The sequence below is a fragment of the Geospiza fortis genome, unplaced genomic scaffold, assembly GCF_000277835.1.
Source record: "Geospiza fortis unplaced genomic scaffold, GeoFor_1.0 scaffold61, whole genome shotgun sequence".
Taxonomy (NCBI): domain Eukaryota; kingdom Metazoa; phylum Chordata; class Aves; order Passeriformes; family Thraupidae; genus Geospiza; species Geospiza fortis.
This window is the reverse complement of record NW_005054430.1, coordinates 830,554-853,477: the sequence shown is the minus strand read 5'-3', so window position 1 is coordinate 853,477 and position 22,924 is coordinate 830,554. Positions and strand designations below refer to the sequence as shown.

General features: G+C 45.0%; 1 protein-coding gene across 2 annotated transcripts in view; it reads right to left on the bottom strand.

Annotated features, from left to right (window-relative positions):
- Window positions 1–22,924, bottom strand: part of EXOC4 (exocyst complex component 4) — a 372,421-nt gene that overhangs the window by 105,343 nt on the left and 244,154 nt on the right. For both annotated transcript variants that reach the window (XM_005426948.2, XM_031061885.1), the window contains exon 11: window positions 7,589–7,808. In XM_005426948.2, coding sequence (XP_005427005.1) covers window positions 7,589–7,808 — 220 coding nt within the window. The remainder of the gene's footprint in view (window positions 1–7,588; window positions 7,809–22,924) is intronic.

Sequence of the window (22,924 nt, the reverse complement as noted above, 5' to 3'; positions counted from 1 at the left end):
TTATTTTATTTTATTTTATTTTAATGGAAAGGTTTTATTTACAGATTACAACCAGGAGGGGGAAACTTTTAATTTACTGCCTTCCCTCAGTTCTTTCAGATGTAAATTAGAGCGCTATGAGCCTTCCAAGTGCGAAGTTTATCCACTTCGGGGGGGAAGATTCCAGAGGCAGGGAGACAGGAGGAATATTCCAGTGGACTATCATTCCTGCATTGTTGTTCCTTTTCCAATTCTCCTGTTGACAAGTCCCTGCCTCCAAAATCCCAACTACTCCCACTGAACGCTGCTTGTCAGGGAGGGGCAGCCCCTGCCACACACACCGAAAAAAAAAAAGAGCTTTTTACCTTCCCTTTCAACAATAGATTAATGTCTCTTTTGTTCTGCCGCAGAGCTGGGTGTCATATTTCAAAATGCGCTTTTAAAACAGGTATAATTAAACCTCTGCGAGAGGAGGGAGGCTGAGAAATGAGCAGCCAGAGGAGGAATAAAGGCATTTTAGAGGGTGCAGGAAGGTGCCTCATCCCTCCCTCTCAGCTACAATTACATTCAGCGGTGGGGGAGGGAAAAAGAAAAAAAAAAAGTGATTATAAAAATGAACTTTTCCTGGAAAAATGAGCACGTTGTGAAAGGATGGCTCCTTTGAACGTCGCAGCACTTCAAAAGGAGGATGAATTAGTGCTGACAACTCAATAAAGTAGCCATCAATTATTCAAAATGTGATGGCTCTTCTCATGCAGCACTTGTGATTAGGAAAACATTTCAGAACCCGGCGATGGGAGTTATTCTTCCTCAATGAAATGGGCCTGGGCTTCAAAATGCGAGGGAAGAAAAAAAATGGGATTTTGGAGGAGCCTGGCAAGAACACAGGGAGGTTTCTTCTCCTGGAGCCATCCATCAAGTGTTCCATGGGAGAATGTTCCACACTGGATTTGGGATTTATTTTGGATTTATGGAGCAAGGAGAGGGACAGGAAAAATATCTGTGATGTGAGAGGGGCACCCAAACTGCAGCTGAGGGGTGCAGAGAGCCCAGCCCAACCAAGGCCCCAGATTAAAGCTCAGGCGCGTTTTGGAACAGCAAATATTAAACTTTCCTAGGGAAAAGAGATTTATGGAAGAGCCGGGTTTCCCAGAGAAGTTTGTGGAAGGTTTTGATGTCCCAGCCCTGGAAGTGTCCAAGGCCAGGGCTCAGAGCACCCTGGGATGGTGGGAGGTGTCCCTGCCCATGGCAGGGGTGGCACTGGGTGGGCTTTGAGGTCCTTTCCAACCCAAACCATCCTGGGATTCCATGGAACACATTCCTGGAGGAATGCTGGTGATGGAGTGCAGCCATGATATTTTCTGAAAAATCCCTTGGCCAGGATTTTTCTCCTGAGAAGCTTCAGAGGAAAAGAAAAAACAATGATTATCTGCTGCTGTGGAATGCAACAGGTGCATCTTTGATTGGTCCATGTTGGTTGTTTTTAATTAATGGCCAATCACAGTCCGGCTGTCTCGGACTCTCTGGTCAGTCACAAGATTTTATTTTCATTCTTTTCTAGCCTTCTAATGAAATCCTTTCTTCTATTCTTTTAGTGTAGTCTTAGTATATAATTTTCTTTTAATATAATATAGATATCATAAAATTAATATAATAGTATATCATTTTCTTTTAATACAATATAGATATAATATAATATAATATAATATAATATAATATAATATAATATAATATAATATAATATATCATGAAACAGTAAATAATCCTTCTGAAACACGGAGTCAGATTCTCATCTCTTCCCTCATCCTGGGCCCCTCAAACACCACCACAATGGAGCAATACAACTTCCTTTAAATGAAGTTTATCAGACTTTGCCTTTCCAGCTTCCTCCTGGAATTCCAGCTCATCCATCACCAAAACAACGCTGGCGAAGGAAAAGCACTGCTTTAAAACTGCAGAAATCTTGGGGGAAAAAAAAAGGAGCTGGAAGAAAAAGGGAAAACTGGGCGAGTGTCACTTTTGTGGCACTTGGATCTGTGACGATTTTCAGCAGGGAGGAGAAGCTGCTCGGCCTCAGCACCGCAGGGCCCTGCTCTGCTGCCAGGGATTCTCAATGAGTTTGCAAATGAGGAATGTGCAGCTGGAGCTCCAAACCTGCAGGAGGGTGGCCAGGCTAAAAGGCTTCTCCTCTGGCCAGGGAGGTAACGGGGGGCTGGGGCTGACACCGCCCTGTGAGGCAAAATGAGGATTTCTGAGAGCAATGCCGCTGCTGAGGGAGCCTGGCAGGGCTCTCTGGGTAATTAAATAATCAATCAAGGCCTGGGATGCAGGCTGGGGCAAGATACGTGTGGTTTACTCCCAACTTCTGAGGAAAAACCGAATGCAAGAGGGGGAAAAATGAAAATAAAGTAAATGACAAGGAATGGAAAGGCAAGGAATTTATGGGTCTGGGGAGTACTCAATGAGCTGGCACTGAAAATAAGCTGGAAATGCCACAGTGAGGGTGAGGTTGGACTCACAGCATGGTTTGGTTTTTAAAGCCCATCCCATCCCACCTTCTTCCATGGGTGGGGACACCTTCTGCTACTCCAAGGTGCTCCAAACCCCAGTGTCCAACCTGGCCTTGGACACTTGCAGGGATCCAGGGGCAGCCCCAGCTCCTGTGGAAAATCTGTGCCAGGGCCTCAATTCCCTCCCAGGGGAGAACGTGGCAGAGTCATGCTGAGGTGAACAAAACACCTGGGTGGCCTCAGAGAGGAGCAGCATCAACATTTTGCTCCCAAATCTCAGGGGAAATGCTCCAGGGTCAGGTTGGATGGGGCTTGGAGCAAGGACAGTGGAAGATGTCCATGCTCATGGCAGCAGGGCTGGACTGAATGGCCTTTAGAGGTCCTTTCCAACCCTTTAAATGTCCCTTCCAACCCTTTAAAGGTCCCTCCCTACCCAAAATATCCCCCAGTTCAATACCCCCAATTTAATCCCTTTAAAGGTCCCTTCCAACCCTTTAAAGGTCCCTTTAAACCCAAAATATCCCCCAATTCAATATCCCCCAATTTAAACCCTGTAAAGGGCCCTTCCAGCCCTTTAAAGGTCCCTTCCAACCCAAAATACCCCCCAGTTCAATATCCCCCAATTTAATCCCTTTAAAGGTCCCTTCCAACCCTTTAAATGTCCCTTCCAATTCTTTAAATGTCACTTCCAACCCTTTAAAGGTCCTTTTCAACCCTTTAAAAGTCCCTTTAAACCCAAAATATCCCCCAATTCAATATCCCAAATTTAATCCCTTTAAATGTCCCTTCCAACCCTTTAAAGGGCACTTCCAACCCAAAATATCCCCCAATTCAATATCCCCCAATTTAATCCCTTTAAAGGTCCCTTCCAACCCTTTAAAGCTCCCTTCCAACCCAAAATACCCCCCAGTTCAATATCCCCCAATTTAATCCCTTTAGAGGTCCCTTCCAACCCTTTAAAAGCCCCTTTAAACCCAAAACATCCCCCAGTTTAGCGACTCATCCCTGAGCAAACGAGGGTTATCCAGTCCCTGACCAACCCCAAGGCACATCCAGCGGTGTCAGGGACTGAGGGCATCTCAGACACCTCAAACACGGGGCTGTTCCCTTCAGGCCAGACGTGACTCACACCCGCGGGATGGTTTGTGAAGCGTGACTCTGCTTCTGCAGCTCTGAAGAGGACAAAAATGAATCTAAAATCATCCCGCCTGCCAGGGGCGCCGCTTGAAAATGTCCACACGCAACTGCCCTGCCCTGGGACGCGCTGAACGTGCCAGTGAAAGCGGAGTTCTTAAAATAAATTAAAACCCTGACACTCTGCCTAAAGCAGTTGGTTTTGTGCAGCTCAGAAGTCCTCGGTGGAGAACTGCAGCTGACTTACATGAGAACCTTCTCAAAGCTTCCACAAAAGGCAGGAACTGCACTGAATGCTCCCCATCCAGAGGAGAAATTATCTGAAAAAATGTTGGAAGCAACGGGGAGAGTCAGACTCCCACCAAGAGATAATTCTGTCTCTCGTTTGAAGCTAGAAAAGGAGATTTAGCACAAATTCTGCAGTCGGTGGGTTTTACCCTCTTGACATGAAACACACAAACAAGAGCTGAACACATCTTGGCTGTAACACCACGCCACTGCAAGGAAAAAAAAAATTTGAAATATGAGGCTCAGAACCATTAAAATAGCTTTAAAATTATCCTTGAATGGGAAAAACCCCCATGGATCAACCATGCCTGCTCCTTAATGGATGCTGCTGGCGGGGAGCCAGCCTGGAAAGACAATTAATTTGTTTACGCTAATAAATAATAACATCCAGCCTCCATCAAAGCGTGCAGCCATCTGCATTGGTGAGCCATCGAGAGCTGCCGGCTGGGACCATCCTTCTCCTTAATAACCACTCATTGGATGGGAAGAAAACATTCCAGAAGCTCTCAGGGATGTCTCCTCGGAAAGCCACAAGCGAGTGGCTCCGTGCGCGGAGTGGGTGCTGTGGTAATTAGCTCCAGCAAGTCGTTATCCTCCAAAACAGCTGCACAAGCTGACTTTTTATGGAGTTTTTTGGGGCTTTTTTTTGGGATTTTCAGCTGCTGGAGTTTGGCCAAAAAAATATCAGCAGCATCATCCACACCACGCTGAGATAAGAAACAACAGAAGCTTTGAAGGAAAGGAAAAATCCCACCCTGCTGCTCCAGAGCGAAGCAGTTTGGATTTTTTTGGAGATGGAGCAACAGGTTTTTAAGGCCAGTGACCACCTGGGTGGGAAGATTTATCACCTCGCTGAGAACCCTACAAGAACAGGCTGCAAGGAGCTGTCGAGGCACTTGCAGCCTAATTTAGGATCGATTTAAACAATTACAGCCTGAAATTTAATGCTGAATAATTTTGAGACAAATGAGTTTCACGGTGATTCAGCCGCTCTGCAAAGGAAAAGGGTTTCAAGTGTTTTACACTTGAGGAGGGAAGAATGGAAAACAAGGCAGTAAAATGGAATATTTAGAGAGGACAATTTCTTTTTTTTTTTTTAAGGATAATCTTTACAGGAGTGGGTGATTCATCTGCGAGCACACAATGCTTGAAAACCTTTTATCTCTCATCGAATTCAGCTCAGACACGTGCTGAGAGTGATCCCAAAGCAGCTTTATCAATGGGGGCTGATAAAATTCCCCAGTGCTGTTCCAATCCAAAGAGGCCTCAGAGAGATCTTTGGGATAGCAAAGAGTGGGATGGTTAAAGCAGGAACCCAAAACAGCAAAAAATAATCTGGGGGAGAGCTTCATTCACCACATTTCCATCATATTCACCAAGTGATGGGGCAAAGACTCCAGGCTCCAGCACTGTCATGCAGAAATAGCCTTTTATTTTTTAACCCCTTTAATGGAAAATCAATAGGATTTATTTTAGGGAGCTGTTTGGATGAGTTGGTTCAAAGAGGCAGCAATTTTTCTTCTCTATTCAGAGAATTACCCTTCTCTGATGTCGGGAACAAGGAGACCTCCTGAGCACAGACAGTTTGACCAAGAATAATTCCAGTTCAAAATAATTTCCATCCATCAAGAGAAACAAATTGCAGGAACAGGATGAGAAAATTCCAAGCCACTCTTGAGTCTTTAACCCTGAATGAACTTTAAGGAAATATATTGATATATGGAACACATTTTCATGAGAAATGAAGCCATGAGCCACAAAAAAGACTTTATCCATATTAAGGCTGGTAAAGTTTGAGAAGGAAACAATCCAAGGATTCTATGCAGCCCCAAAACATCATTTCAGCTCCTGCAAAGAGAAATTTGGCCCCTTTCTAAAGAAGCTGTTCCCCCCTCCAGGGACCTCTGGAAATGCTGTTCTGGAATTTGATTTTGTTTTGGCTCTGAAAGGACCATCCCAGCCCTGCTGCACCCAGACAGGCACAGTTAGTGACCATTAATCCATCAAAAATTCTGGAAACGGTAAGAACAATACAGTTATTCCTATTATTGCATGAAATGATAACATCCCTATGGGTAATAATAAAAATTTACAGCTGTAAACTGGGACAGAAAATGGCCACCTAAACCTTGAGATAAAGGTGCTGCTTCCTAAGAATCTGCCAGTGTTATCCATCCCTCAGGAGAGGATTTCCCAGGAAAGAGGGAATAACTTCGAAGGATTAGAAGAGTTTGACATGACCAACAGCCAGAGTCAGTTACAGAATCACAGAATTACAGAATCACCAGGTTGGGAGAGACCTTCAAGATCATCAAATCCAACCTGTTCCCTGACACCTCAGGCAGCCCCTGGCACCCAGTGCCCCATCCAGGCTTGTTAAACACCCCCAGGGATGGGGACTGCAGCCCCTCCCTGGGCAGCCATCCCAGAACTTTATCCCCCTTGCTGGAAAAGCTTTTTCCTGCTCTCCAGCCTGAATTTCCCTTGGCACAGCTCGAGGCTGTGTGCTCTGGTTGTGTCAGAGCTGCTGGAGAAAGAGCCCAAGCCCAGCTGGAGAGTCACTGATGACAGACTCAATCCCCTCATCCATGTGGTCAATAAAGATTGAACAGGGCTGGCCCCAGCACAGAGCCCTGAGGGACACCACGGGTGCCTGGCCATTCCTTGCAGTCCCAGGCAACACATGAAATTCAGAATTTTGGGATGGGATTCCACACTGTCCTGTTCCCCATGGAGCTGCGGTGACAACTTGCTGCTTTTATCACTGCTCCACACTGGAGTTCAAAAAAGGTTTCAAAGGAGACTTCTCCTGCAAAGGCTCCATCTGCAACCCAAATCCCTCACAGCTTTTTCTGATGGAGGGGGCCCTGGGGCTCCACATCAATCACCAACGTGCTTGGGAGGACTGGATCCCATCCCTGCTCCTCCTGGGAGCTTGGAGTGGGTATTTACCCTGATGGCACAGCTCTGTGACTGGCAGGTGTCCCCAGAACTTCTCAGGGAGACACCCTTGGCCATTGCAGGGATGCAGGGGCAGCCCCAGCTGCTCTGGCAATCCCAGCCCAGCCAGGAATTCCTCATTGCCAAGATGCCATCCATGCCTGCCCTCTGGCAGTGGGAGCCATTCCCTGGGTGCTGTCCCTGCAGGCCTTGGCCCCAGTCCCTCTGCAGCTCTCCTGGAGCCCCTGCAGGCCCTGCAATGTGCTGGAAGCTCTCCCTGGAGCCTTCCCTGCTCCAGGGGAACATTCCCAGCTCTCCCAGCCTGACATTGGATCCATCTCCTCTCCAAGACATTCATGGACCCAGGGGCTTCACCTGGAATCTCAGCAAACCATGAAGGGTCTCCCTTCCCTTCTCCTCTCTTTTCTCTCCCCATTTTCCATAAAAATCCCTCGGGATGGATTGTGAGTGTCCCAAATCCCAGAATCCCAGAGCAGTTTGGGTGGGAAGGGACCTCCAAGCTCATTCCAGGGACACCTCCCACCATCCCAGGGTGCTCCAATCCTTCCTTGGCCATTGCAGGGATGCAGGGGCAGCCCCAGCTGCTCTGGCAATTCCATCCTCAGCTCTCCCAGCCTGGCTCCAGCCCTCAGAGCATCCCCATGGACCCATTCCTCATTGGATACACAACCAGGTCATGTCTGGACATGGACAACAGGGCTGTCCTGAGCTCCCACCTGCAGCAGAGGCCTCTGCACTCCCAGGATCTTCATGGTGTCAGCGTTGGCCAGGATTTTCAGGGGATCCGAGGCCTTGGTGACGCCCTCGATCTCCTTGTTGATCTCGGCCAGGACCTGGCTGAGGAAGATGTTCTTGATGTACATGGTGAGGAACTCCCTCAGAGGGCACTGCTTGGCTGGGCCCAGCTCCATGGCCTGCTCGATCTCCTGGATAAACCTGCCACACAGAAAGGGGAAGGAGGAATTGTAATTAAATTAAATAAATTGTAATTAAACGTACAAATTGAAGACGCTTTAGATTTGTCGGCGTTGCCGTTGCCACTCCAACATTTCAGACCTGAGCACCAGCAGTGTGGGAGTCACCATGGACTGTCCCAGCTTGAGGAGTGGAGAGGAGAAAAGGTTCACAGGGTAGTTTTAGGGAAAAAAAAAATTAAAAACAAACAATTGGTGAAATAAAGACTATATTGCTGGAGAAGGACAGATAAAATGAGAGAAAATCCACATGCCAGGCACAATTCCTGTTTGTGCAAAGAAAATTTGGCTTTTCCATTTTGGACATGATGGGAAGATATCCTTATAGAAAAATTTGGCTTTTCCATGTGGTACATGCTGGGAAGATATTGTTATAGAAAAATTTGGCTTTTCCATTTCGGGCATGCTGGGAAGATAAGATGTCCTTACAAAAAAATCTGTCTTTTTAAATTTTTATATTTATCTTTTATTATATATAGAAATATTTTAATATTTATATTTATATTTATATATTTTTTAAAATTTCTGTATCTTATTAGAAAAATGTGGTTTTTCCACTTGGGACATGATGGGAAGATATCCTTATAGAAAAAATTGGTTTTTCCATTTGGAACATGCTGGGAAGATGTCCTTATAGAAAAATTTGGCTTTTCCATGTAGGACATTGTGGGGAGATATCCTTATTAAAAAAATCTGGCTTTTTTATTTTTATATTTTTATGATATATATATTCACATATATACACACATATATAATATTTTAATATTTTATATATATATAAAATTAAAAAAAAAATTTCTATATCCTTATAGAAAAATTTGGCTTTTTCATTTGGGACACGCTGGGAAGATGTCCTTATAGAAAAATTTGGCTTTTCCATTTGGGACATGCTGGGGAGATATCCTTATAGAAAAAATTGGCTTTTCCATGTGGGATATGCTGGAAAGATGTCTTATTAAAAAATCTGGCTTTTCCATGTGGGACATTGTGGGGAGATATCTTTATTAAAAAATCTGGCTTTTAAAATTCTTATATTTATATTTTTATATTTATATTTTTATAATATATATATAATATTATATATAATATATTTATTTTTATTTTAATTTTTTATTATTTTAAAAATTTTATTTCTATATCCTTATAGAAAAATTTGGCTTTTCCATTTGGGACATGCTGGGAATATATCCTTATGAAAAAATTTGGCTTTTCCATGTAGGACATTGTGGGGAGATATCCTTATAGAAAAATCTGGCTTTTCCATGTGGGGCATGCTGGGAAGATGTCCTTATAAACATAAAATCACAATTAAAAAAGCCAAGATGCCACAAATCCCTTTAAAAAGCCAAAGTTTCATCCTGGAGGTGGTCACTTGATTCCCACAGGTGGGTTCCCCCACCTCTAAACTGAACAACAGAATATTCCAGCTCAAAATCCAGAAAAAAACCATGAGAAAAAAGCAATTTCTATGCACGATGCCATTATCCTCCTGCATGATGGATGCCTCTGTTATAGTGTATTTTTATCACCCTTTATTGTTCCATCCCAGCATCCCATTCCTGAGCACACAGAGCAGCAGGATGACTCTGGGAATATTTTAGCACCAAATGTTTGCAGACTCTCTTTATTTCTGTGCTGCCATCTGGTTTACCACGGAGGAGTTTATTCCAGAAATTACCTCGTCATGCCTTTAACTACATCTGAGGCAGTGGAATTGGGATTCCTCGCAAAACAATTAGGGATTGGGTATCAGGAGACATAATGGCTTGAGATTTGCTGTCCTGAGTTGTGCTGAGGAAGGTTTAGGTTGGATATTAGGAATAATTTTTGCAGTGAGAAGTGGTCAGGAAGCAGAGCAGGGAAGTGTGGAGTCACCATGCCTGACACAAATGAGGGATGTGGCACTTAGGACACGGTTTGGTGGTGAACAATGGTTGGATTTGATGATCTTAGAGGTCTTTTCCAACCCCAGGGATTCCAGGATTTTATTCACTACCACTGACCCCATTCCCAAACACTTCAATGAGATCTGCTTAATTATCCATAATTTTCTACCTCCACGTTCCTCACTCCAGAGGAGGTGCTTCCCTTCCCAGCACTGACTGAGGAGCCAATTCCCATGGATGATTTCTTTCCAATCTGAGCTCTTTTCTCCCTAAATCCTCTCCCTGTTGGCTCCATGAGTTTGGAGTGACACATCTGGACAATGCAGCTCCCGTGGGGGATCCCTCTGGAGCTCAGATGGAAGATTGGAGAGAGATGCTGCAGGGAGGGAATCAAAGAGGCAGGCGAAGGAATCCATCAAATCAGAGGGTTTTGGGAAAGCTGCAAAAGGCAGCTCAGAGACAGCAGACCTGTGATCAGAGCCAAGCAGCAGCCATGAGACTGGTCAGCAGAAAAACTGTGTGAGAAGTAGAAAAGCAAGGACAAATAGAACAATGGTCTGTGCATTAATGCTTGGCTAGAATAACTCCCTAAGCTGCAGAAAAGTTTATCTAGTGAGGTATGAGGGAGTTCTAAGTTAATACTGGAGCTCTGTGCATTGTGTTTAAGGCTCACAAGCAGGTGTTGGGTTTGAAATGAGCCAGCATTGTTTAACCAAAGGTACCTGTGCTTACAGTGGTTGGATGGAACTCCTGTCAATGTGCTTTTGCTTTGTGGGATTGGTCAAAAAACTGTTAAAGTGAGTGTGACATTGAGTTCTTGGTCTGCTGTCTTGGATGTGAGCTGCTGGCATCTTCTCATTGTCACAGCCATGGAATGAGGCTGATGCTGGAAAATCAAACAGCTCAAGGCACGTTCCCAGCAGTCCCGTCCTGTTTGTGATTTGTGCAGAGACCCTGGCTGGTGATAAAAGGCAGCGTCATTCCCTGGGTTTCACAGGGTGAGAATGGGAATCAGCTTTGTAAAACAGGGAAACAGTGAAGTTTTCTGGGGAAGGGAGCAGAGACTCCACGGAGCTGATCCCAGAAATATCAGAGCTGATGTCACCAGCTCTGTCCTGTCATGACACCACTCATGTCCTCAAGGGGACATTGCCAGGGTTGATGGGACTGTGTCGAACTCATTTACTGTGTCCTTTCATGGCTGTCAGTAAATCTCTCATTCTTCCTTTATAAGTTTATTTACAGAGCACAAAACTGCCCCAAAATGTGAATTTTACTATTAAACCCCATTCAGGTGGTAAGCTCAAACTGGGAATTAACATCATCCAGCAAAATGACAGGAACAACTTCTAAACACTTCTAAAATCCAGAAAATGCTCCAAAAATAGCTAAAAAGGGTAAACAAAAAAAAAAAAAAAAAAAAAAAAAAAAAAACAAAAAAAAAAGGTATTTTATAGAGGGAGAATGGCCACGTGCAAACCACCAGAGCTCAGATGTGCTGACCTACACCAGGAGTGGCAACTCCTCATCCCACAACATCCTGATCCCAGGGTCTCCTGCACCACAGACCAAAGGTCAGCACTGGAAAATGCTGTATTCACCAAGAATTTTTGCTTCCCAGTGCCTGGCATTCATCACCAGTACAGAATTAATTTTATTAAATACCACTTCATTAATTTTATTAATACCACTTCATTAAAAGAAGTGGTATTAATAATTTCGTGGTTATTGTTTAATATTTTGATATTAAAATTATAATTAGTTTTATATTATTTATTTATATGTCACATACTGTGTATACAATATACATTGTGAATAAAAATGAAAAATTTTGAATTTCAGAGAGATCTAGAGATCCGCGCTTTCACCTCCAGAAAACTTTTCCTTGATGTGTCCTGTTTAAGTTTTAACATTTTTGGAACAGACAAGACAAGAGTTCACCTAATGCTGCTCAGGATCAAACCATATCCCTGTTTTCCTTGATAGGAACCATAAAATAATCATGGATTACGAGGGAGCTGCCAGGCAGCACCGACTGAGGGGGGATTTGTGAGTGCTCAGCATCACTTGTGATAAAGAACAAATGATCAGGAGCTTAGGAAGCAGATTTCAACTCGACAGCAGCAGGAAGTTATTAAAAATGAAGCCGTGCAGGGCACGGAGAACTGGAGGATACGGATGGGAGACCTTCAGCTGGGATGCTCAAGGATAGTTTGGTGAAATGATGATGGGAATAGAAACCAGTGAAGTCCTCATTTAATCCCAAAGATCTCCGCTGAGGGAAATGGGAGCAGAGAAAAGGTGAAGAAAAAGGAACTGTGGATGTCAGAGTGTGGCTTCCAGCAGGGAACAGCCCAGGAGTTCCTGGATTTGACAATCCAGTGGGACAAGGTACTTTTTACAGCCTCAGGGGAAAACTGGGACCCCATTTGCTGGGGTCTGCCGCAGTTCAGAGATGACCTCTCCAAATTTCCAGCAGGCAGAGTGAGTCCCACACTGTTGTATTTGCTGGGAAATGTCCTGATGAAGGCAGGGATGATGAATCTGACGCCATGCCCTCAGAAGGGTAATTTATTATTTTATGATACTATATTATATTAAAGAATACTAAACTATACTTAAGAATACAGAAGAGATACTGAATGCTACAAAGATAATGAAAACTCATGACTCGCTCCAGAGTCCTAACACAGCTTGGCACTGATTGGCCAATAAGTCAAAACAACTCACATGAAACCAATGAAACAATCACCTGTGGGTAAACAATCTCCAACCACATTCCACATGTGAGCACAACACAGGAGAAGCAAATGAGATAATATTGTTTTCCTTTTTCTCTGAGGCTTCTCAGCTTCCCAGGAGAAAAACCCTTGCCTAAGGGATTTTTTCAGAGAACGTGAATGCCACCCCACACCTCTCTGCACCCCAGGCAGCCACTCTGGAGCTTCAGCCTTCAAAATCCTGCTGGGCACAGGACCAGGGGCTCAAGCAAGAGGCACAAAGTTCCAGGTGCAGGTGAGATTTGCAGCACCTTCTGGGACATTGAATGGCAGCAGTGCTGCACTCTCTGTGTCCTAGACTGGGAGCGTGACTCAGAATTCCATTAAGAACAGATTAAAAATGGAAAACATGATTTTTTTTTTTTAATTTAGGAGAGTTTGGATAATTAAATCTGCAATTTAAGAGAAGTGAGAGTTGCCCCTGGATCCCTGGAAGTATCCAATGCCAGGCAGGATGGGGCTTGGAGCACCCTGGGATAGTGGGAGGTGTTGAGTTTGGAACTGGATCATCTTTAAGGTCCTTTCCAACCCAAACCACTCCATGATTCCATGAATTAGGGGTGCAAAGTCCAACTGCCACCTGAATAAATGTGACACCAAGAGTGACTCTTCTGCCACCATGTCCCGCAGGGCTCTCTGCTTCCCAGCTTCCCTCTTCCTGCCTCCTCACCCTGTCACATCCCTCCTGTTTGCGGGAATTTCACCATCAGTTTGTGGGAATTACAAAAGGTAAGAAGATTTCTAGAAAGCTGGGAAAGTAGGCTTTAGAAACAGAAAGAACAGAAAATTTAGAGCTAGCTGCAGCTAAAGTAAAAAAAAAAGCTATAATTAAAAAAAAATCCTCTTATTTTCCATGGTTCCCAATCCCACTCGGTCAACCTGTGTTTGTCTACCAGGAGCCCAGATGATTTGGGAGCCCAGAAAACACCAGAGGAGGGAGAGCTGTCAACTCAGGAACCAGCCCTTGCCTTTGGCTGGTCCTGCTGAGCTCTGGTTGGAATTGCGTCCATTGGGAATTCTGGCTGGAATTGCGTCCATTGGGAATTTCAGCTAGAGTTGGGTCCATTGGGAATTTCAGCTGGAATTGTGTCCATTGGGAATTTCGTCTGGAATTATGTCCACTGGGAATTCTGGCTGGAATTGTGCCCATTGCGAATTCTGGTTGGAATTGTGTCCGTTGGGAATTTCGGCTGGAATTGTGTCCATTGGGAATTTCATCTGGAATTATGACCACTGGGAATTCTGGCTGGAATTGTGCCCATTGGGAATTTCATCTGGAATTGTGTCCATTGGGAATTCTGGCTGGAATTGTGTCCATTGGGAATTTTGGCTGGAATTGTGTCCATTGGGAATTTCAGCTGGAATTGTATCCACTGGGAATTCTGGCTGGAATTGTGCCCATTGCGAATTCTGGTTGGAATTGTGTCCATCGGGAATTTTGGCTGCCATGAAGCAGAAGTGTGAGCACTGCACTTCTTTCAAAGGGTCCAAATAAGCCAGATTTGGGGTTATTTTCTGTATTTTTGATGCCCTTTCTCCAACAGTCCCTCTTGCTGAGAAATGTGGGGATAGAAATTCCCAGCCAAAGGAAAACTCACCAGAATTCAGCCAGAATTTCTCCTCCTTCTCAGAGAAAAAACCAAGTATCTCAGATATGTTTCTCTAAAAAACCAGCCCCAGTTGGCGATAAAAGATCAGCCAAAGTACAAGAAACTGAAAATGAGTGTTTGAAATGGGAAATGCAGGGTGGCATTAAAGAGCCAACAGATATTCCCTATTTTCTGCCTGGCAGACGCAGCCACACACTGTGCTATTTATTTATTTCAATTTCAAATGCTGCTGGCTGCCTTTTTCCAACAGAATTCGGTCTCTCTAAAGAACAAGAAAGTGTATAACAGCATGGAAAAAAATACATCCTAGGAATCCTCTCCAAAAACGTTGTGTTACTCATCCAAGCCATGCGTGGGACTTTTAGATGTTAAAAAAAAAAAAAAGTAATTTGACCCACAGATATCCGAGAATTCAATTATTTATCCCAGAATGGTTTGGGTTGGAAGAGACTTCAAGGATTTTATTCCACCCCTGCCATGGCAGGGACAAATTCCCACCATCCCAGGCTGCTCCAAACCCTGTCCAGCCCCTGCAATATGCTGGAAGCTCTCCCTGGAGCCTTCCCTGCTCCAGGGGAATATTCCCAACCCTCAGCCTGATTTCAGAACCATCAGTTGTGTCCCACCTTCAAAATGCCAAAATGCTTTGTCTGAATAAAAATTCAGATTGAGGGGTGTCACCAACTTTTGGATCATGGTCACTTTTAGATATTCCTGGGAATCGCCTGAAATCCTAAAAAAAAGGCTCGTAGGGATGTCCCTGCTCTGAAGGACACTTTTAGGAGATGTCACAGTGAGGATGGAGTTCCTCAACAGAGCAGCCAAGGGGAAAAAAAAATAGAAATTTGCACCTTATCTTGAATTCAGAGCCTGCATTTTTAAAATGATGCACAATTTTCAACTTGTTTTATCCTCCTATAAAAGCATTTGAGGTGATTTGTGGCTGCAATTAAGCATTCCCCTTAGACAGAAAAGCACTTTCAGGGAAATGAAGTAGCTTTTGGTAAATGACAGTCATTTGGATTAAAAAAGAAAAAAAAGAAAAGCGCCTCATTTCAGGAAATTTAATTCATTCTAACTCACAACTTAATTGGCTGTGAGCTCTGTCTTACCTAAGCTGGAAGTGAGGGATAAAAAGCATAAAACCTAAAAAAGCTGCGTGGATTGATTTAAAAACCTACAACTCCTGCCTTCCCAAGGCTTTCCTCTGACTCCTCGTTCTCAGATGTCCTCTGAAAGATCATTAAAAGAAACAGAAGGCACTGGAAGTGCAGAGCATCAATGCCTTAATGATGATGGTAATAATATCTGAAATCCTCTCCTCAAACAAATGAATGACAGGAAAAAATATCAAATATTCCAGAACCTTATTAAGACAATTTTTTCTGACGTTCAGCCCAAATTTACATTTCATTTTTGTGTGATCCCGAATTGTTCTCTGCCTTAGTCAGGAAACATCCGAGTACCTGGGATGAACCTTTTGGGGAGCTTCCACAGAGCAAGGAAATAATAAAGAAACATCAGAAATCCCTTGAGCTGGATCCCAGTTGCTGACAGAACGGAAAATTCCAAAATGGTTTTCCAGATTCAAGGAAATTAGGGATAAAATACCCAGGATTGTGAGTTTTGGGAACTTTGAGGGCACAAGAAACCAAGAGAGGAACCTGGAAGATCCCACATTGTGCATGACACACTCAGGAAGCCACCACACCTCAAGAGTGGGAATTTTGGGAGAGGGTCAATGGAATCATGGAACGAATTGGGTTGGAAAGGACCTGAAAGATTCTCATTCCACCCCTGCCATGGCAGGGACACCTCCCACCATCCCAGGCTGCTCCAGCCCCAGTGTCCAGCCTGGCCTTGGCCATTGCAGGGATGCAGGGGCAGCCCCAGCTGCTCTGGCAATCCCAGCCCAGGCAGGAATTCCTCATTGCCAAGATGCCATCCATGCCTGCCCTCTGGCAGTGGGAGCCATTCCCTGGGTGCTGTCCCTGCAGGCCTTGGCCCCAGTCCCTCTGCAGCTCTCCTGGAGCCCCTGCAGGCCCGGGCAGGGCAAAGTGAGGCCTGGAGAAGCTCCCAGAACAAAAGTTCCCGATCATTACACAAATTCTGAACACAATAAATGCAATTAAATTCAAATAATCCACGGCAGCGCATGGACCATGGATCATTGCCACTGAAGACCAATCAATCAGAGCCTAAAGTAACAAAAATCACATTGTTTTGCCTAAAATCTTCATGCAGGGAATTATTTTGGTCCATGATCACCCACCCCAGGACTGATGTTTTACACCTTGCTGATGAACATCATGGCCATGCAAGATAATGGAGCTGATTCTGTACAAAGTCACCCCAAACAGAGGAAAAAAGGTATAAGATCCCTTCTACGTGACCCCAAAATATGATTAAATTTAAAATTATCACCAAAAGAAGTGTACACAGCTCTGGGAGACTCAATGGAGGTTTTGCTACTTTAAGTGTGTTTTAAATAACAGCAAAACCAGACCAAAAAAGTCACCAAATACCAGACAAAACACATGAATTTTTTGCTATTTTTAAATATTAAATAGCCTAGAAAACACCCAGGAAGGTGACAACCAGAGGAATGACTGCTGCTAACAACAAACATGACATTTGGGGTGTTGTTCTCTAAATTATTAATTAATAATTAATTACAAGTACCTGGCAGCACCAGCCAGAGTTGTTCCCATAACCCCAAGCTGAGTTTAATGGGTTATTTTGGATAAATCACCAAATTCAGTCGTTTCCCTGTACAAACACAAACTCCCAAACCATAAAAAGGCTCAACTACTCGAGATAATTCTTTTGGTTACTGTAAAAAGGTTCTGTGTCCCCACAGAGCCAGGAGCTTTAGTGCTGGAAGATGAAAGAGCCCAGGATTTCTCTTTTTTAACAGCAGCCAAAAAAAATACAAGATTTAAAGAATCGATTTCTGTGTTGTGGTTGCTCAGCCGTGAGATTGAGGTAAGAAACGCCTCCTTCCCCTGCAGGTGTGACAGAAAAATCAGTGTTTCGTTGTCTCTGAGGCCCTGCAAACACCCACAAATGCTCTGGGAGAAAAAAAATTAAATTAAAATTTACCTCTCAACTGCTGCTAAAAAATATTGTTTCTTTAATGCTCAGCTGCCACCTGAAGGACACAAATTTCCGATCTCTCAGGGGCTCTCTCAAGGTGCAATTTCTTCTGGTGTCTCCAGAGGGGAATATTGGCTTGTGTTTGGGGCCAGGAGATGGAGAGGCAGAATTAATCAGATCTGGAGATTCACGCCTCGTGCCCTGCAGCTCAGATTCCTCCCTCCTCCTTCCCAAATATCCCAAGACCCCACCCAGTGGAAGTTTCTGGCGTGGTTGGAGGGATGCTCAGACCTCCTGCTCTCCATCCTCTCATCTCTTGGGAAATTCAGGAACCAGCTGTGACGGTTGTCACAAGGGTTCTTGGGTGAAGGAAGAGACGAGATCTTTGACTCCATTATCAGAAGGCTTGATTTATTATTTTATGATATATACATGTGCTATAACTATACTAAAAAGAAAAAGCAGGAGAGCTTTTCAGAAGCTTGCTAAGCTAAGAATAGAAAAGTAAAGAATGAAAACAAAGCAGCTCTTTCCGACTCTGTCTGAGAGAATTCAGTCCCGAATTGGCCACTAACTACAAACATCCAAGCTGGGCCAATCCAGACGGACCTGTTGCATTCCACAGCAGCAGGTAACCTGTTGTTTACATCTTGTTGCTGAACTTCTCAGCTTCAGCAAATCCTGAAAGAGGATTTTTCATAAAAGAAATGTCTGTGACAAACTGCAGCAATTCCATGGTTTGCCAATCCTCAGGTGGGGTTTTCCCAAAGTGGGGGAAATCTGAACGAGGAGCTGCCAGGAGTTTGGGGGACCCTCTTGGAGAAAATGAGTTCCAAAAGGAGCAGAATGGTAAAACTGGGAGTTGTCACTGTGGGAGGAAGGCTGTGAAGGGTATCAGCATCACAGCAATGGGAAAAAACACTGGGAAAAATATTGTGTGGGACAAGGGAATGGGAATGCTTTACTGAAGGAATGGCTTAATGGGTTTGAGCTCAAAGTAAATGGGAGATTGGGAAGGAATTCCTGGCTGGGAGGCTGGGGAGGGACTGGGATGGGATTTCCAGGAATGCTCCTGGATCCCTGGAAGTGCCCAAGACCAGGTTGGAGCAGCCTGGGACAGCAGGAGGTGTCCCTGCCCGTGGCAGGGGTGGCACTTAGGATGAGGTCATTAGGTTGAGCTCACTTAGGATGAGCTTTCAGGTCCCTCCATCCCAAACCATTCTGGGACTGCTGTTGGCTTTCACCTCCCTACAGCAGATGGCTCCACATCTTTGCAGAGGTTTTAGATCAAACCTGATAAAACTCAAGCTTTGTTTGGATCTTAAAGATTCTCTGAGCCAAACTCCTGTCCCTGGTGAGCAGGGACAGCACAGGGGGGGACGTTGGCTCTCTCCAGGAGCTGCATTCCAGCAGAGCTCTGGGTGTCTGTGCTGACATCCCCCAGTGTGGAACTGGGGGTCTGTGTTCTATTCCATCTGTCAGAGGTGGGGCAGTGATCTCTGTCCATGGGGCAGTTTTTTCTTTATCTCTGCCACAGCCAACCCTCCCTCCAGGAGATCTCTGCTGTCCATGGCCACTGAGTGTCCCTGCAGGGCTGATCCAATTCCAGCATCCCATGGGGAGATGCTGCGCCCAGGGGAGGAGCCAAGCATTCCTACCTGGATCCAATCTGAGCCTGGAGCAGCACAGCAGCCTTTGCCCCCTGCATTGCCAGAGGAGCAGCTTTCTGCTGCCCTGCATTGCCAGAGGGAGCCCAGGCCCATCTGCAGCAGCCCTGGAGCTGCAGAGGAAAACTCCCCCCTTGTGCAGGATCCCTGCTCCAAGAGGAAAAGAAAAACAATGATTATCTGCTGCTGTGGAATGCAACAGGTGCATCTTTGATTGGTCCATGTTGGTTGTTTTTAATTAATGGCCAATCACAGTCAGCTGGCTCAGACTCAGCGTCACAAGCCTTTGTTATCATTCCTTTCTATTCCTTTCTAGCCTTCTGATGAAATCCTTTCTTCTATTCTTTTAGTGTAGTTTTAGTATATAATTTTCTTTTAATATAATATATATCATAAAATAATAAATCAGCCTTCTGAGAAATGGAGTTAAGATTCTCATCTCTTCCCTCGTCCTGGGACCCCTGTGAACACCACCTCAGTCAGCTCCTGCTCTCACTCTGGCTGTGGTTTGTTCTCTTTTTTGTACTATTGCATTTGTATTTTAATTTTCCTAATACAGAACTGTCATTCCTACTCCCATATCTTTACCTGAGAGCCCCTTAATTTCAAAACTATAGTAATTCAGAGGGAAGGGGTTTGCATTTTCCATTTCTGGGGAGGCTCCTGCCTTCCTTAGCACACACCTGGCTTTCCAAACCAAGACGGTGACCCACACGCAGCCTTTGGAGAGGCTTTGACTCTGCTCACCCTCTACAGACCCCTGAGGACACCACGAGGCCTCTGGAGAACAAACAGGGAGCAGCTTTACTCCCTCTGTGCCATGAAACTGCTTTTCATCCCCCAGAACAGCTGCAGGTTCTTCACAAGGTGAACCTGGAAGCAGGAAACCTGGGAGAGAATGGTTTTGTTTCTTTGTCATTTATGGAGGGCCTTTTTGGGGGTGTTCAGGTACACAGAGCATGAGTTTCCCCATGAATGAATGTTTGCAAAGACAGAGATGATCCAAACTGCAGGGGAGGATGGGATTATTACCAAAAACCCCAACTGTGCACATCCAGGGAATAGGGAAATGTAAAACTGCTTTTCCAGGGACTGAGGAGCAGAGCTGGGATGTCCAGCACAGCACAGCACCAGGCTTCACCTTCAGCCTCAAATCCAGCTTCGATGAGCTCCTACTTCATCCTTTGTCACCAATAAAATAAGTTAATAATTGATATATCTTCACTTTATACAGAACTGAACAAACCCAGCTGCTATTCCAGCCACCTCTTTGCTTCCCTGTACCAAATTTCTCCTCTCCCACCCTTGAGTCCCTAAATTTCCAGCCCCAAAACCTTGAATCCCTAAATTTCTAGCCCCAAAACCAGACTGAGGTGGAGCCAAGTTGCCTGCAAGTGACAAGATTGCTCTAAGATGGAGATGATAACCCAAAATGACCAGCCGGACTAAATCACTTTCCCTTGATCCACTTGTAATTTAAATCCAATCCGACAGAAGATAAATGCCCCAAGTAGTCCATCAATCCCTCTCTCTAAAGGTCTGTGATGTCCTTGTTTTAGGTGAACCCAGGGCATGAAGCCAAACCTGGAGGATTCCACCATTTCTCCCTTTTTTAAGGTTATGTAAAAGCAAAGTCAAGGCTTTATTCCCCACAACATTTCTCCACTACTTTGTGCAAGGTAGAAAATTCACCCGGCCCTGCTTTAAAGCCGCTGTAATTTTAAACAATCCTGGCAATTCCACAGGAATTCCTGCCCATCACACAGAAATACTGTGAGGCAGCATTCAATGCGTGTAAAACACTGGGGTGTCACAGCAATAATTATGTTCACAGAGCCACCATAAAATGTCACCCTATTAACCAAGTGAAACATGAAGTTCACTAACTTCAGCTTTTCCTATTATTAAATCCCATTTCCTTTAATGTCCCATTACATTCAGCTTGTTGACCACCACTGGAATGTAATGATACCCCCCACAACTTCACATTTTCTCCCGAGCACAACAGCTCTGTAAAAATTAACTTGTTATTCCCATTATTTTATTTTGTTTATCTCAATCGGATCTGGCGGCTCATCCTTTGTGCTCCAACCCCCCCCAGCTCTCAATCTGGCCCCTTTTAAAAAGCAACATATGCCAGGGATAAATCTTTCAAATGGCTCTGTTAATGGAGGAGCTGGAGCGACAGCTTTACAAATGGGCAAACTGGGGGTTATTCCATTGTTTTATTCTGATTTGGAATGGGAATGCAGGCATGGCTTTGGGAGAACAACTGGGACCAGCCAGAGGTTTCAGAGCCCCTGGGTTTGGTGTGGAAGATCCTGTGAACCTACAGGAGCCAGGATCAGACCAGATTTGCTGCACCATCACTGTGCCTGAGACACCAATTTGTCCTGTCTGCCTCGTGCTGACATCCCAATAAATCAGTGGGCAGATGGCACAATCCCCCATTAGCATCCCACTGACTCCTAATGGGGAGTGGAGACAGCCGGTTAAACCCTAAAAACACACCAGAGCGAAGGAAAATCCAAATTAAGGTCAGAACTCCAGAGCCCACCTGGAGGCAGTGCTGGAACGCCCTGGTGGAGCTCCAGGAGGACTTGGGACAGGTTGGGGTGTCCTGTTAGGGACACCACAGCCTGAGGCGCCACCAGGGCAGTGTGAGGAGTGAATCTGAGTGGCCTCTCACAGCAGCGGGATTTTCTATCACCCAACATGGAGAAAAGGGCCACCTGAACATTCCGTAACCTGTGGAAGTTATGGAACCCAGGGACATTCCGTAACCTGTGGTAGTTATGGAACCTATGGACATTTCGTAACCTGTGGTAGTTATGGAACCTATGGACATTCCATAAGCTGTGGAAGTTATGGAACCTATGGACATTCCATAACCTCTGGAATTGTGGAATGTATGGACATTCCATAACCTGTGGAAGTATGTGGAACCTATGGACATTCCATAACCTGTGGAAGCTAGGGAACCTATGGACATTCCATAACCTGTGGAAGTTATGGAACCTATGGACATTCCATAACCTGTGGAAGTACGTGGAACCTGTTTCTTCAAATTCTTCTGCATGGAAGAATTTGGAGAAACAGAGTTCTATGGGAGAAGCCTGTGGAATTCCCGGACTATTCCATTTAACAGCTGGAAATAAGACACCATCACTTCAGAAATCTCTGGCAGAGCATGAATTCCCTCTGTCCCAGTCAACATCAAGTTCATTCTTTCATCAGGTGCCCCTCTTTTCCACATTTTAGTTGTGTACCCAAAACTGTCGGTGTGGCCCTGAAACACATGGGATGGAGTAGAAGAACAGAGATCCCAAATAATTTCCATACCTTATTGCCTGACTTGAGAATCTGGACAGGACAATCACAGAATCATTCAGGTTGGAAAAGTCCTCCAAGATCATCCAGTCCAACCATTCCCAGCCGTGCCAAGGCCACCACTGACCCTGTCCCCAAGTGCCACATCCACAGGGCTTTGAAATCCCTCCAGGAATGGGGACTCCACCCATGTGCCAGTGTCTGACCACCCTTTCCAGGAAGGAATTTTCCCCAAATCCCCCCTGAGGCTCCTCTGGCCCAGCCTGAGGCCGTTCCCTCTCCTCCCCATAGTACTGTAGAGACATTGGAGTTGGAAAAGACCTCTGAGGACATCACGCCAAACCCAGCACCGCCAAGGTCACCACTGACCCTGTCCCCAAGTGCCACATCCACATGGCTTTGAATCCCTCCAGGAATGGGGACTCCACCCCTGCCCTGGGCTGGACAACCCTTCTAGTGAATAACGTTTTCTGAATATTCCAGCTAAACCTCCTCACAACTTGAGGCCATTTTCTCAGTAATGGTTGATCTTAGAAGGCTTTTCCAACCTTAATGATTATATTCCTCTAAATGATTATATTCCTGTCCTCCTGTCCCTGTTCCCTGGAGCACAGCCCGACCCCCTGGCTGTCCCCTCCTGGCAGGGACTTGTGCAGAGCCACAAGGGCCCCTGAGCCTCCTTTGCTCCAGGTCAGCCCCTTCCCAGCTC